Here is a 17,769-nt window from a genome sequence, read left to right on the forward strand (position 1 = left end):
GGGAGGAGAGAGAACAAAAGTTTTGTGGTCATTCAAGTGCTCCCTTGCCAAATGCTGGCTCAGTCTGTTACATAAAGTGTGTGAACCTCTTGGAAATATGCCAGAACAGGCAAATGGATCTCAAAATCAATCACTGGGTTGAGGCCATGTGCTGTTGTTTGTGGGTATCTGGAGGAGTTCATCTGGAAGGGCTGGGCTCTAGCTGCAGATCTCCCTCCTTTTCAGCAGCAGGTGGGGAAGAGGCACTGCAAAGCCTTGCAGCCAGTGTCTTATCGACCTGCAGTGTGTGGGATCTCTGGCAGCTGCCCCTGTCACGGTGCTGCTCTTGCTGCCAGAGGCCAACTCCAGCTCAGTCCAAGCTTGTGTTAGGAACCTGAGCTTTTGGAGAGCCTGGGGCTTGCTCAGCAGTGTGTCCATTTATTAGTCACCGTGCTACTGGGACGACTCTTTTGGCAGCAGGTTTGTGAAACCACGGGATTAGCTTGCTCTCATCCGAGAAGCTTGACATGTGAATAGTCCTATTAAAAGCTCCTAAACCCTCTTGGCTGAAGCTTGGTGACTAGCCCAGCAGCTGGAGGAGGACAGGCTAGTGTAAAGCACTGATACACCGTGGGATGCACTGAGTCAGGGTTCATAAATCCGGTCCAATTTTTGGAAAATATGTTCCGTTTTGTCTGCTTGGATGCTAAAAGATTCAGAAAAGTTTAGTTCTGCAGTTTGTGGCTGGCCTTCCTTGTAAAAATGAATTCCAAGTGTTATATAAACATGGCCCTTATTCCAGTTGCAACATAATGTGCTGGCTGTTGTGCTGTGGAGTTGGGGGCACAACCCTTCATGGAGCAGGGCAAAATGTTCCGTCTAAGCAGCTCATGGGAGCTTGCTCAGAGCTGTTGGAGAGCCTGCAAGGCACAATGTGCAGCCTGCGTGCCTCTGGTCTAGATACAGTGCAACTCTGACTTCCTGGAAGTACAACAAACTTCTTTTTGTGTCACTGAGTCTGTAGCATCTAGTGACATGATTGCAAAGGAGCTGCTTGCAACCTCAAAAGCAGAGTTTCAGGTTGTGATGACAACAAAACAAACCAATGGTGCTGGACTTGAGGAAACAAGCTTTGGCAGCTTCCCTACCGAAGGCAGACCTGGGAGGATATGCAATAGCTGCTTCCTCTCCAAAGTCCTGTATGCTGCAAAACAACATCACATGCCTTTTGGGGCAGACTTAGCTTCCATTAGAGCTCTGCACAACTACTGGGAAGTGCAAGTAGGAGGTATATGAATGCAACTACTGCAGTTCCCTGTGCCTTCCCTTGCACTCTGAGCTTATGGGTATAATACTCTCACCAGGACCTTTTCTCTCATATTCATTGAACATATTAATTGATCAGTTTTTGTTCCATGTTTTCTCCAGTTTCTGCTAAAAGCAAACTAGTAAAGTCCTGATCTTTCAGAAACTTATTTTCCGCTCAGACTCCAAAGTTCATCATTCAAGAGCTTTAAAAAGTAGGACAAAAACTCATTAAGACATAGTTCAGGATTCATAGAATTATTGAATGGTTTGGGTTAAAGGGTCCTTAAAGACCATCTTGTTCCAAGCCTCCTTCCACAGGCAGGGACACCTTCCACTATACCAGATTGCTCCAAGCCCCAGCCTGGCCTTGAGCACCTGACAAACTGAGTGGTATTTAAGTCTCTGGCCTTTATTTTCCTTCCCTGTAAACTCCATCTGTTTTCTGCAACACTGAGCAGTGGGAACATCTTTGTAACTATGGAGTGCTGGGTCAAAACCATCTTTGCTAGAGCTCCTTGGAAATACCCAGAAGAGTCAGTTGGCTTGGAAGCTGTTTGACCCCTGATCCCTTGGGCTGAGACCAGTATCATGTTGTACAAGCTCAGGTTGGAGCCTGAGGAGAAACTCTTCAGCTTGTGCCCATGGCTGGGTGTAATGTCAAAAGGTCAAACTCCTCAAAGCGGGCTGAGTGCTTCCTCTGACCTCAGTGCTGTGGATGCTTGTGCCATAATGCTGAGGACTCTTATGGCTCAGTGGAAGTGAAAGGCAGCCTCAGTAATGCTGCTTTAGAAAAACCAGGGAGAAATGTCTTTTGTTTTCTCTGGATGGTGCGTTCACATCTGGTTTGACTCAACTCTTCCAGCTCCTCTCCTTACCCCATAAAGGTCTTGAGGATGCTTGCCTAACTGGCCCTCTGAGGTGAAGCTGAAGGGAGATGAACATTGTGTACCAATGCAACTAGTAGAGCTTTGAGGAGTAGGATTGTATGACGTTCCTTAATTCTGGATTCAGTTTTTCCACAGAGACGCTTAAATGCTTTTGGCTCAAACAGTGCTTTTATCTTGACATAACTCAGCATGTTGTGGTTGCTTGTTGGCCAGGACTGCAGCTTGGTTGGGCACCTGACCTGCAAGCAGGGGTAACAGAGGAAACAAAGGTTTCCTCTGCTTGAAACTGGAGAAAGGGAAGACTTCTGAGCATGTTCTTCCATCCTGGGCAGGGATTGCCTACTGTGTGAGGTGGATTTAAATGGCCTTCATCTTCAGTAGCCCCTCTCTACCTATTAATGCCTGAATTCTATTTACCAGCACAATTAGCTGGGCTGCTTTGATAATGTAAGACCAAGATGGTTTATAATTTCTAAGTTGCTGCTTCTGTCTTTTTGGTTTTGAAAGCTTTACAAACGTCTGCACATCACTAGTATCTGGGGAGACTTGCTGTGCATGCAGTTAGGTTTTTGGTTGTGATTTTTTTCAGAGGAGCCTGCATCCAGAGCCCTTTTGGCTAGACAGAGTGCTTAAGTTACTTGTTTTTTTTCCTCCCGCTGGATTTGTAGCAAGTACCTCCTAGAAAATCAGTAAGCTTCCACCTTGACCTAGCAGAGTGAACAGCTGGCACCAGTGCGTGTGCTCTGTTACACAGATGGTGCCACAGATTTGCCTTTAAGGTGAGGCAAGTCTGTTACAGTGAAGCACTGATCTTTTCCTGCATTTGGGTTGTCCATGATAAAGCTAAGTGTGTGACCTAACACATGGGATTTGTCTAGGTGATCTTTCAGAGAAGAGAGTGCCTAGAGAAGTGCTGAGCAGCAGCTTTCTTGGCTATGCTGAAAAAAAACCCAAATCCAGCCCAAAACCCTCTAGAGTGGAATTTTTCTTTTCTTTTCAGACTTGAAACTGCACCTCCAGAGCACAGACTATGGGAACTTCCTGGCCAATGAAGCATCCCCACTCACTGTGTCTGTCATTGATGACAAACTGAAGGAGAAGATGGTGGTGGAGTTCCGTCACATGAGGAACCATGCCTATGAGCCCCTGGCAAGTTTTCTGGACTTTATCACGTGAGTACCAGCTGGTCATGAGCAGCTTTTGAAATGCTGGTGTTCTTCCAGGCTTGAGAGCTCTCAGACCAGCTTTCTACTCTCAGCCCTGCGTCTGCTGTGTTTTATGCAGCTTCTTGAATGAAACAGGAGTGATTCTATCTGGAGATCTCAAAGCAGCAGCATCGTATCACTGTGTTATTAAAGGCTTCTGTTCCCAGGGAGCATGTGCTCCATTGGTACAGCTGCTTGGCTGCCTTCCATTGCAGTACTGATTCAGTCTCTTAGAGATACCATTTATCTTTGTCCCTTGTGTTAAATGTTTTTGGTTTTTTTAAACTGTGGTCCTGCTGCAAAATATAGGCATATGCCATGCATGTGCATTACAGGAGTTGCTTGCTAGTTCTGAGCCACTGACAGCCTTCATCAGGGCTGATGTGATTCTGCTGTCCCACCCCAGAGGCTCTGGCCCCACACAAACTGGTTCAGGGAGTTGAGCTGGCCAGAAATTGAACAACTTTTCCCTTTTGGGGTTAACCTTTGACTGGTTTGTTTTTCTTGGACAGCTCAGTGGGATCCAGCAAATGCGAGCACTAGGGGAAAGCAGGACCTGGAATGAGCAGCAGAAACGCAGGGCTGCAGCAGCCTCAGCACGTCTCTGTCAGTTGGTGGAAACACATGGGGCTTCCACAGCAGGTTCAGCTGATGTGAAAAGCTTGAAATAGCCCAGCACTCTCAGGGTATCCTCTCCCAGGGGTTTTGTACAACCCTCTGCTTCCCATTGTGCTGCTCTCATTTTGTTCGGTAACAAAATGGAATTGTTTGTGACAGAGGGATGCTAGTTGTCCTAGCTTGCATCTGAAACATGGAAGTAAAATTGACTTTTCCTTTCCTTAGTCTATATTCCTGTAAGCTCTAGTTTAGCTTGCAAGCTACATAGCCAGTGGTCTCCTGTAACCACCAAGGAGATGCCTCAAGGACAAGAGTAAGTTTCTGGTTTGATAAAATGTACTTTAACTTGCATTTTTGAGAAGGAGATCATACTCTATTCTCAAGTGGGATAGTTAATGTATCACCTCTGGTACAGTGAGTCTGGGCTCATCACAAATGCTCTGGCAAGTGATATTTAATCATGCATTTTTGGCAGTTGTCTCTTATCCTGCTTACCAGCAACAAGTTTTTGAATGATGCAGGCTGATGTAGAAAGATCTTTGTGGTTAATGGAAAAAAATTAAATTTTCATCTATCTGTGGCATCTCTTGTATTTGCAAATATTGAGTAAACACCTGTCTCTCTGCCACCTGCCTTTGTGTTCACTCCTTTCTGTGTCTGGGTGCTGCTGCTATCTCACTTTCTAACCCAGTGGCTCATATCTATTATTTTCTGTGTCATTGGGTTAAAGCTGTCTCCTAAGCCTTTCCTGTTTTCTAAGAAATATTTTTTACCTGTGAGCTTGTCAGTAAAATTTCTAGAGTTTTCATGTTTGGACCTAAACATGGAGCAAAACATTACTAAATGTCCATTTTGCAGCAGTGGTTCCAATGTATGAAGCAATTTCTAATTCATCATCTTAGCTGTATGGAGCAATCTCTTCTATTCTCTCAAACTTAAGTTAACTCTTAAAACACCTTTTTGCCCATCTTGAATTTTCTGTCAAGACATCAGTACTGTTTGAGCTTGGCAATATTAGGTAGGTGGTCCTCCACTGTTGCTTTTCTTTTGCTGTGTTACAGGATTATGAAAATGTCTCCATGGAATTATCATAGTAATTGCTAATGCTTCTGTCATATCTGTTTAAAGGCAATGGTTTGGGCAGCACAGCAGTATCTTGCAGACTTTAAAACTTTGCTGTTGCCTAAGAGTCTCACTTTAATAACCAATGTGTAGCAAACGTGAGCTGAATGTTCTCAGACCATGCCTGCCTTGGTTACACACTGCCTGACTTGGTAGGAAGGCTATGGATGGCCATGGAAATCCAGTTCCTCTTAACTTCAGTCCTGTTGATCTTTATCCAGTGTCTACATCCACCTTGTGTGTTGCAGAAGACCTTAGACATCTTGTGTAATCAGAAAGGCTGGTTCTTACCAGCTGTTGGAATCACTTTTTAAAACTGGTGTTCTGCCCTCAACTAGATTTAACTTTGATCTTGTTCTGCTTGTCATTCTGATTTTGATGAGTTCTCTACAGCAAAACATGATTCTCTGCAGATACCTCTATCTCTTGCTACTGCATAATCTCTTTTTCAATATATTGTTTCTGTTCAGCACAGAATGTTCTTTTCTCAAGTTGTCTTCACTTTTATCTCTTCCTTTCCTTTTTACCCACAAGATTTGCTTTAATGCCATTGTCTGCAGTGCTGCCTAGAGGAAGGCAAAAGGTGAAGCAGGAGAAAGTTGTTTTTCCATGTGGAATGTCTGCACTCTTGTAGAGTCTTTTGTGCGAGGAGGTCAAGTGTTCATTTGGGTTTTGTTGTGGTTCTGCTGCACCACTGTTGGAGGGGTCTGCTCTGGGTCTGCACTCAGCCCACCAGTGGAGTGTTGTTGAAGTAGAGAAGGTGTTACCAGCTTTGACTGGTCCAAGGTGGGAGTCACTATCAGGCTATTAGAAACTCTCATTACTTGTAATGACTCTACAGGCAGGTTAAAACAAGATACAGTGAGCCACATGGAGTTTGGAGAGGGTGCTGCTTTTGTCCAGTGTGTCTTTGTGTCTTAGTATCTTCTCTAGGTAAACCTAGTATTTTGGTGACAGGCCTAGTAGAAAAGAGGCTTCTTAGGCTGTGACTTCTTAGGCTGCCTTTCAGACTGTGTTCCCTGAAACTGTCCCTTGAGTTGTTGTAGGTCTTGGTTTGGGGCAGGGGACAGAAATTCCAGAGCTTTTTGTCTGCTGACAGTGTAAAACTTCCCATGCGTGTCCCAGATAGTTGGAGTGGAGAACAGCTCTCTTTGGAGCTGGTAGCACATGCTTGTGCCAGTGGTTTTCATCTAGCTCAGGCATGTATGGAGGCAGCTCTGTAAGTGTTCAGCCAAAGGATGTTGGCAGTGCTGGGGATTTTGTGTTTGTGCACCCAGATACTGTGTGATCCTGCCTGCCTGGGGGACACTGGGACAAGCCTTTGCCTCTTGATTTTTCATTCTGGGTGTACACACAGATAGGGGATGATTTATCTTTGCCTTTTGAACATGACTATTTCCCATTCCATTCTTTCAGGGTAGTTAATGAGACTTGAGCAGGAAATTATAAAGACTGCTTCTGGTAGACAGCTCAAGGCAATTGAGGCACCAGGTGGTCAGAAGAAGAAATTGTACTCAACTGATGTATCTGTGCTAATAGTATACAGGCTGAAATGAAATAAAAAACAGTAGAAAGATGTGGAAAGTTTGAGCAGGGCTGGAAAGCTTGAGTTCACAGAGACTTCTTTTGAGTTGTAAACAGAGATTTTTAACATTGAGTGGGATTGTAGGAGGTGTGTCTGGCTCAAATTGGAAGGAAATGTTTTGTAGCATGTCCAGTTCAGCTTTGAAACTCATTGCTGCTTGGATGTCTTTGTGTGTACTTTACCTTTTTGGCCTTCTTAGGACTCCTGGATAACCTCACGTAAGATGGGCACATCGGGGCCTCTTAACACTCATTGATAGTGGCCAAGCTGTGCATGGCTGATGCCAGGAGGTGGATCAAGCACTTAAAAAACAGTCAAGCTTTCTCCTTCCTGAATGTCCTGCTGAACCTTTGAGGTGGTTTTGAGTGGATCATCGGGTGACTGTTGTGTTTATTTTTTTGAGGATGCTCTAATCTGACTCAGGACACATTGCAGAGATCTGGGGAAATGTCTGTGGGAGCAGCTGTGGTCCTTGTCTCCTCTGGCCCCAGCACCAACCTGCCGGGAGCCATGCCGTTTGTCCCAGGTGGAATGATACCGTGTCATTTCACTTGCCACTTTGAAGCAGCCCCTGCAGTAAGTGGGGCCAGGGAAAGAAGCAGCAGTAGGGGCAGTGCAGGGGCTCTGGAGCAGAGGGTGCGTGCTCCATGCCCCGCTCCAGGGAGGGGAGGCCGCGCTGCCGCTTCCTTGCCGGAAGGTGGCACTCCAGCCCCGTGCTTCCTGTTGCCAGGTGCACAGCCAGCGTGGAAGAGGATGTTCACCTGGGGAGGTGGGCAGGAGTTAACCTCTATCCTGAGCATAGGAGAAAGGACAGTGTTTAAAAGCACGAGAACAAAACTGACCCCAGAACACGGCTAGGCAGCAACCTCAAAGTAAGGTCTTTGTTTCCCAAGTCACTTGCTGACACTGATTTTTTTTTTTTTTTTGTCCTGTTGTGCTCCTCTCCTGGCACCACACTGACTCTTTCCTGGCTCTGGTTCTCTCCAGGAACTCTTCTGTGGCAAGTGTTGTGTTCTTAGTACCAAAATAAGGGAAATCAGCCAACTTCCTCAATTTGTTTTTTCAAGTGGTGGCTGTAGCTGGCAGCCTCTGCCACTGCAAGCAGAAAGCTCGACTTGCTGAGCTGCTGCAGTCTCCATAACACACCTGCTAGCCCTGCATCTTGCCATGCAGCTCCTTGCTGGAAGTCTGCTGGTGCTTCCCCATGTCTTTCAGCCAACCATAGTAGGTTCTGAATGATAGGCACAAATTGTCTGTTAACATCTCTGCTCCAACACAAACAATGGACTGTTCGGCTGAGGGAATGCAGTGATGTTCTGTAGGGCAGCAACAAACAGGTATTAAGTGTTCTTGAAACAGCAAAAGCCACTTCCTGAAGCACATATTGACTTGTGGGATGGAAGTGGGTTTTAGGTTCTTCTTAGTGATGTGCTGCCTTGCCTTTCTGTACGGGCTTTGTTCTTTGTGTTAGCCTGACAAGAGTGCCATGGCCTGTCTTTCCTTCCTTCCCGTGTTCCTGTATATGGTTTAGATAGGACAACGTTATGATAAAGAATCCTGACTCCAGCCTGCTTTAGCCTGATCAGATTGTCAGCTTTAGTATTTTTCCAGTGGTAGGGAAAGGGGTTTAGTGGGTTTTTTGGATTGGTTTGTTTGGTTTTTGTTGTGTGTGGGTTTTTTGTTTGAGGCTTGTTTTTGGGGTTTTTTACCTCCCCATTTCTTCAGCACACTCTCTTCCCTGCTCTGGGAAGTCTGGCTTTGCAGCAGACCAGTGTCAAGGCCCTGGCAGCTGTTGGGCCCCTTGAGCCCTCCCAGCAAAGTGATGGGCAGAGAAGGGTTGTCTTCAGTGGGGGAGCTGCTGGCAACTGTGGGCACTGTGTGTGCTGTGGGAGTGAGGGCTAGGGGCAAGCTGGGTCTAAATACATCTTCCAGATCTGTGATCAAGCCTGTCATCTAGAGGACAGACTAGGTCATCTTTTATCTTTATCTTACCAGCCTGTAAGGGCTGGGAACCAGGTTCTTTTTTTGCCCCGAGGACGCAGCTGGGAACTTGGCTTTCAGTATGTTTTTGTGGTCACAAGATGTGTTTTTGATGAGGCTGCATGTACCTTTTCCCCTTGTGTGTGCCTTTTCTTCACTGACACTTCCCTCTGTTACCTTCTCCCTGACCCAGTCCTGCTCTGCCTCTCCCCTGCACTAGTTTCTGCTGCACAACTTTGAATTCAGTTTTAATTTTGCAGCAGTTGTTTTTCTGGAGCCAAATTTTTCAATTGCTACTTAAGCTGAAGAGCACTACTCTTTTTCTCTGGAATAGGAAGTTGCCTGTCTTCATTCTAAATGTACTGGAGTGTGCATCCTGGCATAACTGTGGAGGTTACAAAATATGACTGCGTCCTTTTGAAATCCTTTCCTGCAGAAGGAAAAAAACCTTTCAAAAGCTTTACATTAGATGGAGTTCATTGTGACAAGTCCAACAGTCTGAAGGATCTTTCCTAATGCTGCTGCATTTAAAATTACACTATACTATTTCAGTCAGGTTCCTTGGTGGCAGTGGGGTTAGGAAACAAAAATTACTGTAGTGGCTGGGGATTTTGCAATAAAAGGTTTAAGAGCCTTTTCTGGCAGAGATTGTTTTGGCAAAGCAGCACAGGTTTCTGACAAACAGCTTCCGTGTTTGCAGGGAGTGCAAAGTTGAACTGATAAGCCAAGTTCTTGGAGGGATTATGCAATATTCAAAATTAGAGGGCATGTAGCTAATGGTCTGGAAATGATCAGAGTTTTGTGTCCTCTGGATGGTGGCATCAGAGCTGCATCTGCTCACCTGCATTCCCAAAGGATGCTGGTCTCATACTGGTTTCCCGGAACCAATATCTGTGATGATGGACTGCGTTGCATGGTGGTGACTGTGAGAGTCACGGTGTGACTGCGGGTGCCCTCATTAGAAAGGGAATCTTTTGAAAGGTGTGTTTCACTGTGTATTACATTAAAAGGCTGCTTTGTTTTTTCCCTGATGCCTGAAAAACATTTCATTTGGCCAGTGGATTTGAATGGGAACACCCTTACTGTTAGGCTACAGAGCAACACTGTTCTTAACAGTGTGTTAACACAGTGCCTGGCAAACAGTGAGCTCTGGTAGTGATCAGAAAAGCTAACAAAAAGCTAACAAAATGTTACTGGTGGCAGTAAAGATGCTCAAAAAGTGAGTGATGAGCTCCAGATTTCAGCCCATGTGTCACTTAGGGAAGTCTTCAGTGAAACTTCAGAGTGCGAGAAGGGGCTCTAGCATGCAGGTTCTGGGTGAGAATTTATTGCACTGGATATCATCCCTGTCCAAGCTCATTTGGTGTCATCCACAGGCAGTGTGTGGACTTCTGTATCTTATTGGGCTTTGTGTAAAGCTGAATTTCTCTGGTGAGTCTGCAGTTTGCAAGAACAGTCCTTGTACTTCCCCCATGATCCTTCCTGCAGTCTTTTCCTCAACAGGCTGAAGAGAATGTCTGTTAGAGGCATAAAACAAGAAGGGAAGGGAGTGTGTATTAGGAGGTAATCAAAGCTGCTCAAATCAATTTGTGTGACTGCAGCTTTTCCAGAAGAAAACCCATGTGCAGTGCCTTCAGCTGAGTGTGCACTCACTAAGCAATTCTGTTTACATGTAACATGCTTCACTCCTTGACTGAAACCATTCCCAAGATCTTTCATGCTTGACCTTAGCAGCTTTTGTTTTCCTTTTACCTTTCCATTGATTTGCCTCACCCAATACTCAAGAGTGGCAAGTCCAGCCCAGAGAAGGTCTGGAGGCCAAATGCACTACTTCTGAAGGCTTCCTGGGGGCATCTTGGGTCCTTGTCCCCTCTTCCAGGTCCATTCTATAAGCTAGTTTGAAGTCTAGCAAACACTTTTGTAGAGCTTTGAATAAATACCACAATATTTAGAGGCTGAGCTAAATCTTATGTCTGCTTCCTATGGTTTACTGCATGTCAGATGGGATGATGAATTTTCTTGTCTTCGCCTGGCAGCAGGTGTGTATGCACAGAGATGTTCTGCACATTGGCTAGGTCCAGACCACACATTCACTGAGAAGCAGGTAAAGGCTTTTAGGCCTCTAAACTCATTCAGGTTTCTTAGCTACTAGAGACAGTTTGGGGGATAATGTGAACAGTGCAGCCTTTCCTCTTATTTTATATCCATGAAATGTTGTGGCGTTTGTGCTTTACAGGTGAGATCAGAAAAACTTCATGCAAATTTGACTTCCGCAGCTGGTCCCTGTGAAAGCAGCGTGATTACATGTTTTTGGTCAATATTTAAAATTTAATTAGGGCTCAAGTCTGTTCAACATGGCACGGAGTGCCAGGGCTCAGCTTTGCATATCAGCCTTGTGTTTCTCAAATGTGGAGGCATCAAGTTGAGGTAACCAGGGATTCTTGCACAGGCTGCAAGGTGCTCAAAACATTCCCTGATGTTTCAAGGGGTTTTTACACATCAGGAACACTGAGTCAAATTCATAAAGCCTTAAAATTAAAAGTATTTCTTGTAGCTTTTTTCCACATTAGTTTTTAATGCAGCTAACACTGTATCACTGCATGTAAGTTAACAGATGATACCAGTGGAAAACTGAGGTCAGTATCCCTAGAGACCTAGACTAGAGGATGGTGAAAATCATGTGGAGATACAGCTAAATATAGATTAATGCTGAGAACATTCCTGGATACTTGGTTTTGAAAGGCTGCCACAGCCTCTGTAGTACTGTGAAGTTATAACTCTTTGCTCTCAAATGGTCTTGTTGATCTAAGTTTAGCAGAGCACCCACTTCCTGGCTCAGCGCCCTTGGTTTGTGGTGGCAACCATGAAATTCTCAGCTTTCTCTTTGGCAGGTTCACGAATGTAGCACTTAGGTATGGTTTGTATTGGTGTGACTCTAGGAAGGACAGTGTGCAAAGATAGGGAGAGACCAGCAAGGACGCTTTGAGCAGAGATCATCACACACTGCATTTGCTCTCGCTGTTCCCTGGACTGTCTGAACTTCAGCTGCAGATGAGAGGTAGAACTGCTGCTGATCTGACCTGTTCTAATACAAGCTGAAAAGCTGATTAAAGGATTTGCCTCTGTTCACATCCATTGTCTATTACTCAAACAAGTCTCAGTGGGGCACTGAGATCTTCCTGATGTGCAACATTCCTCTCCTTTCCAGATCAGGACATCTGTGCAGTTATTTACTAATGATCTTAAGCCGACCCCACAGATACAAACATCTCAGCTGTTGGCACTATTCTTAGTGTCAGCCACTGCTCTTTTGGGCTTTGAAGTCTGTGTGTTGCTTTCCCCCATGGCTGCTTAACATTTGGAGCTTGAGAGAGGTGTGACAAGTGGCTCTGTGTACCAGCACAGTATCCAGTGGGATATAGATGGATCTGTGTATTTATGCACAAACCCAAGGAAGCAGCGGTACAACAGCCTGAAACTTTTCCCCCAAGTTACTTTTCCCAACATCCCCTGAGTGTGTGAACTGAATGAGCTGCAAGAGGGAAGCGCTAGATGCTAAAGTGACTATAGTCAAAACAACTTCATTATCTTGTAAAGCTGTCTCTGGAATTTATGCCGAGTTCAGAGCACTGCTCTGATCCCACTGGAAATTTCCCTTTTTTGTCCCAAAATAAATTCATGCTTCTATATTAATCTGAGTAACTGCCCAATGCAGTCACATAGGAACTTTTCCTTTGCTCACAGTAGTCTGAGTTAATGTCTAATGCTGGTTTTGGAAAGCATTAAAGCTGCCTGAGCAAGGCAATATCTTAACCCATCCTGACAAAACCCCTGCTATGCACCTCTGCATTGGCCCACTGCTGTCTGTTGGCTGTGACATGGAGGTCTGTCCTCATGATCCCTTGCGGAGCAGCTGTTTGAGCTACAGTTTTGGCTCTACTTTTGGAGGATCCCTGAGAATCTCAGGTCATGCAATATTCCATCATTAGTCATGCAAGTGACTACTTGCAGTATTGTTAACGGTTTTTTTAGTATCCTGGAACAGAAAGCAATAAAGACCAACCTATCTGCTGTAGGACAATGACTCTTTATGATTAGATTAGATTAGTAAGTGGAGGAGGGAGAAGTTGTAACTGTTTTGGGGTCACTGCCTTGCAGGGCTGTGCCTGAGTGCCTTGAGGCCAAATTGTAAATGCCCCATATGATGCATGTTCATGCATTTCATGTGCTCCCATGCTAAAACAGCCTTTCCAAATATTCAGTGGGCCACTGTAGTCTTTCTTGCATATCTCATTTATCATTGTCTGTACTTAAGTAATGCCAGAAGGAGAAAACTTAGATTGTCAAAGTACTTGTGTATGCCTTTTGCACTTGTGTTCTACTCCTGCTTGATTCTGCTCCATAGCTACCCATGGATGACTATGTCAGGATTTAGCTTCTGGGGGCTGGCTCTCCCCTCTTCTCTATCAGGATTCTCTGCTGTGTCTGCCTGAGACCATACCTCCCAAAACCAGCAGTAAGAATGAACTCTGGCCTGCTGCTGCTGGAAGGAAAGTTTCCCCCACCAGTGCCTCTCTTTGGGCTTCTCTAGGCTGTTCTTGTTATCTGAGTGTCACCCAATGCATATTGTTCTGCAGTGGGAGTTGCTGGAGGAGCTAAGATAGTGGCTCCAGTTGTCTCAGACTTCAGGAAGCTGTAAATCATTGTCTCTGTCCTGTTCTGGATGATGCTGAGGATATTTCTATGTTTGCTGACTCTTTTTGGTCCCTTAATAAGAAATTATACTCTCCTGTGAGATGTTACTGACACTTCTCAGTATTGACTAAAATTGTATTTCTGTGAATTTCTGGAATATGCAACACCTCTGTTCAGTGAGTGACAGGAAGAGTTATGCCTGATGTAACCGTGCATGTCAAACTCTGGCTGGTTTTGTGCCCATGTTCCCAGGTGAGCAGAAAGCAGCTCAAAGCAGGAGTGTAAAACATGTTTGTGTGCAAGAGAGTTTTGCTGTGAAGAGGCCATCCAAGTGGGCTGAAGTAAGGCTTCATGGTGTTGCAAGTGACAGACTAGTTCTATTTTCTTATGTGTCCCAGAACATGGTCCTCTTATTAGCTGCACTGAAAGCTAGTGAAGGTTAAAATGCTCTTGGGGGGCTCTGAGCAGGCATTAATCATGAAAGCTGAAACATTTGAAGCTGGTCAGAACTTTATAGGAGATGAGGAAGATGACAACAAAAGTTGCTCCATTACACAAGCAGTTAGAGCTTCTTAGAAACGCTGCTGCTGCTGTACTTAATTTATTTCTTTGGGCCTGGGAGGAAATGCCAGCATAGCCAGGACCTCTGCTGTGGTCTTGGGACAGCTTTGCTGATGGAGGCAGATGGGTCCTTGTTGAAACCTGACACAGCAATGTGACTGTTGCCCCTTCCACAGATGGAAAAAGAGGCTTTTCTAGCTGCACTGGCACTGGAAGACTTGTCCTGTAGCCATGAGTGGCTAAGCTGTGACTGGTTTTATTGAGATGAAGTAGGGACTGAATGTGAATGAGGATGGTTTGGCCTTGCTTGAAGTAAATGGAACTATTGTTAAGGATTAGGTAGTGCTGCTTCTGTCTGCCTGCCCTTAACAGGTTCAAGAAGACCTTTGTCCTGCTGCATTTGCCATGTTATTGTGAAGGTTTGAAATGTTTTCAGGAGGGAAATTTGAATGAGAATTCCCCTTCTGTCTCACACATATTGACTGTTCCTGCAGGGATGAATCCTTTGACAGCAAGATTTAAGGAGGTGAAGTAATCATTAAAACAGTCGTGCTTCCTTGGCATTTGGGCTATAGACCATGCATTTCCCAGACCTCCCTGAAGGATGAGGAAACAGTCAAATTAAGGGGTATAAATTAAACAAGGATGGCCATGTTTTGCTGTCTGGCACTGGAAGCCAGCTGGATTGTCTTTCCTGAGACCACCAGTCCAAAAGCAGGAGCTTCCATGTGTGAAGAGACTCAGATGTTGGCAGCTCTCCTGAAACCTGGCTGTGGCTTTTGTGCTGAGCTAGACTGGGAAGGCATGAATGAGCTTGGTGGGACTCCAGTGAGCTGCTCTGAAGACCTGAGAGCAGTAGGGCTCCAGACACTTCTCTTCAGTTCCTTTTTTGTACAGTTGACATTGGCGAGGCTCCTTGCAAATATGTTGTGGAGAGTGGTATCTGTAGTAAACTGAGGATAGGAAGGAAGTGTGCTGGCATACATGACTGTAGTTCCTTACCTATTCCTTCACTGTAGGCTGAGTTAAAATAACAAATTTGGTCTGGTTGTATATTGTTGCCTGGCTTTGTTGAGAGAAGTGCTGGCCATGGTCTTTTCTAAAAGCTCCTGTGTTGCACTAAGGAAACTTGTGTGTTGAGGGCAGATGGTGGAGCTGGGAAATGATCTTCTGTATCCTTGTTCTAGTGCACCTTGTGGAGAAGCATCTGTGTTAGGGTGCAGATGCTTTTATTTACCAGGAACCAGCTGCTTGCTGCAAGGGACTTACCTCAGTTCTCATAAACAGGCCCTTCTTGCTGTCCTGGAGATTGCAGTCATCTCCATGGTGAGAGCTGCACAAACAGGAGGGAAGATAATGACCTTGCAGATTAGAGGGCAAAAGGAGGTTTCCTAGTACATGAAGCTTGTGCTGATTGCCCTGGTTCTAGATTGAACCAGGAAAGGCGGGCCGTGAAAACAGAAGAGTGCTCTGCAAAAATCATAGGGCCAGGAGGTGCATTACTCAGCCTTGCAGTGTGGAGAGAAAAAAGCAGCACTTGTTTGAGGAACTAAGGTGTGGATTTGATGTTTTCATGGACATGCCCTTTGAGCATATTTGAGAGGCAATAAGCCCATCTAATAAAAACTAGCAAAATCTGCCTTTAACTGGCTCTGCTTACCTGCCTTTGATGTGGTTAAAGGGAAGCAGGTCTGCGCTGTTCTTTGTTAGCTTGGAAATGCAGCATCCCAGTGTGAGTCTGTTAAATATCACCAGAGCCTCACCATGCCTGTTTTCACCTCGGTCCCAGGATGCTGGCCTTAAGTTCCCTTTCTTCAGTACTCAGGTACCTGTGGGAAGCCTAACTCTCTACAACTCCAGATGTGCATAGCTCCTTTTGCCATTCTAGTTCAGGCCTGATCTCATTTGTTTTGAAGCAGCTCCTGCCAAGGAGCTTCTTCAGGTCTTATGCATCATCTAACTTTTCAGAGTTCTAGGAGTGCAGTCAAGGGAGTGTAAAATGCCACATACTCTGCTCTTCAGCATCTGTGCCTCTTCTCTGTGCTACTGAGGGATATTTGCAAAGGCAACTTCTGCTGACTAAAAAACCCGCTCATCTCACTTGATGTTTTTCAGGTACTCAGCTTGGTTGGCTTGTGGCTTAGCTGGTGGTGAAGATGCCTAGAGTATCACTGCTGTTCTTGCTGGGTCGATCCCTTTCTTTGACCTTCTACTTGGAGAAGGCCACCAGCCTTTCATGTGTTCCCAGTCTTCAGGCTAGCTGTGTCTCTCTTCTCTGGCTGCTCTGGGAGTACTGGGAGGTGTTCTTTCTCCTTTGCTCAGGGGAGGCCTCACCTGGCATTCTGTGCCCAGTTCTGAGCTCCTCAGTGCAGGAGAAAAGTGGACATATTGGAGAGGAAGGCTACAGAGGGCTTGTGTTGGTGGAACTTATGCCAGGTACCGTGATTCCAGATTGAATGTCCCATTGCTGCAGTGCCAAAGAATGAATCTGCTAATCCTGAGCAACATAAGTGGAGAACGTGGTTTGGGGTGTCATAACTTGGGCTAATGTGAAGAAGTTTGTAGCTCTTGGTGTAAGGTGTGAAAAACCTTGGGTGTAGTTTCTTGAGGGTGTGAGTGAAGGTTGTGCCAAAGCTGCCAGTCCTGTTGTTGTTGGAATAGAGTGAGGCGGCAGAAATGTGACCCTTCCTCCTTTCACTTGGCAGGATGGAGAAGTGTTGCTGGCACTGAAACTGTAGCCAGGCTCCTCTTGAAGGTGTGTGGGGTTAGAATGAGAAACAGTAGACAAATGACCGTGGGGGAACGTTAGGGAAAGCCTTTTCATTGCAAGTGTGGTTGGATGTTGAAGCAGAGCCCCAGGGAGGTTGTGAGATACACATCCTTGCAAGTTCATATGAACAGTCAAAAGTCTTTTTGCCTGAGCAGTTAGAGCTGGCCAAGCTTGGAGCAGGGTATGGGGCCAGAGACCTCCAGAAGTCAGTTCCAGTCTAATGATCTTCAGTGGTAGGTGGTACCCGGATGGTGTGGTTCAGCTGTGTTATAAATCACACCCTGGGATTATGCCTGACTGCCTTCTCCTAGGCTGGCATGATAAACAGATGCTAAGGAGGTGCCTTAGTACTTCTTTGTGGGAAGTGTTCATCTTTCTGGAGATGTTCACGAGGAGATGATGTGTGCCTGTTGCTGGGTTTCATATTGTATGTATTGTTTCAGTCTTCCTCTTTCATTCTTCCAGGTACAGCTACATGATTGACAATGTCATTCTGCTGATCACTGGGACTCTGCACCAGCGTTCCATCTCCGAGCTGGTGCCCAAATGCCATCCTCTGGGAAGTTTTGAGCAGATGGAAGCTGTGAACATTGCTCAGACCCCTGCAGAGCTTTACAATGCAATCTTGGTGGACACTCCCCTGGGTGAGTGGAGCTGTTCAAAATACCTCTCAGCTGCCTGTGGTGGAGCAGATGTCCCTTTCTTCCCAATCTAACTAGCTCCAGCTAAGCCTAAGTTGTGCTCCAGGAAGACAAAGTGGTGGGTAATGCACAGCTGTGGCTGTACTGTCTGTGGTGGCTGGTCTTGAGGTCAAGTTTATGTCTGTCCTATGCCATCTTTTCCTCTGGAGGACCAGCTACCTCTCTGTGCCCTTCAATCAGTGTCCAGGCCATCACAGTGGTAGGGCAAAGTGCTGGACAATTTGGTTTTTGTGAGCCAGGTCTTGAGTTTCCTTAGTGAAAGGCTATTGGGTCTTCTGCTGGAATGAATCACTTGATTTCTAGCACTTTTAGTTGTACCATTGGGTAATTTCTTGTATGTGGTTTTTATAGATAATTA

General features: G+C 45.5%; 1 protein-coding gene across 1 annotated transcript in view; it reads left to right on the top strand.

The window, feature by feature from the left end:
* Positions 1–17,769, top strand: part of ATP6V0D1 (ATPase H+ transporting V0 subunit d1) — a 33,885-nt gene that overhangs the window by 6,163 nt on the left and 9,953 nt on the right. The window contains exons 2-3 of the mRNA XM_059857252.1: positions 3,175–3,346; positions 17,176–17,354. Of these exons, the coding sequence (XP_059713235.1) occupies positions 3,175–3,346; positions 17,176–17,354 (351 nt within the window). The remainder of the gene's footprint in view (positions 1–3,174; positions 3,347–17,175; positions 17,355–17,769) is intronic.

The sequence above is a fragment of the Haemorhous mexicanus genome, chromosome 12 (assembly GCF_027477595.1).
Source record: "Haemorhous mexicanus isolate bHaeMex1 chromosome 12, bHaeMex1.pri, whole genome shotgun sequence".
NCBI classification, from domain to species: Eukaryota; Metazoa; Chordata; class Aves; order Passeriformes; family Fringillidae; genus Haemorhous; species Haemorhous mexicanus.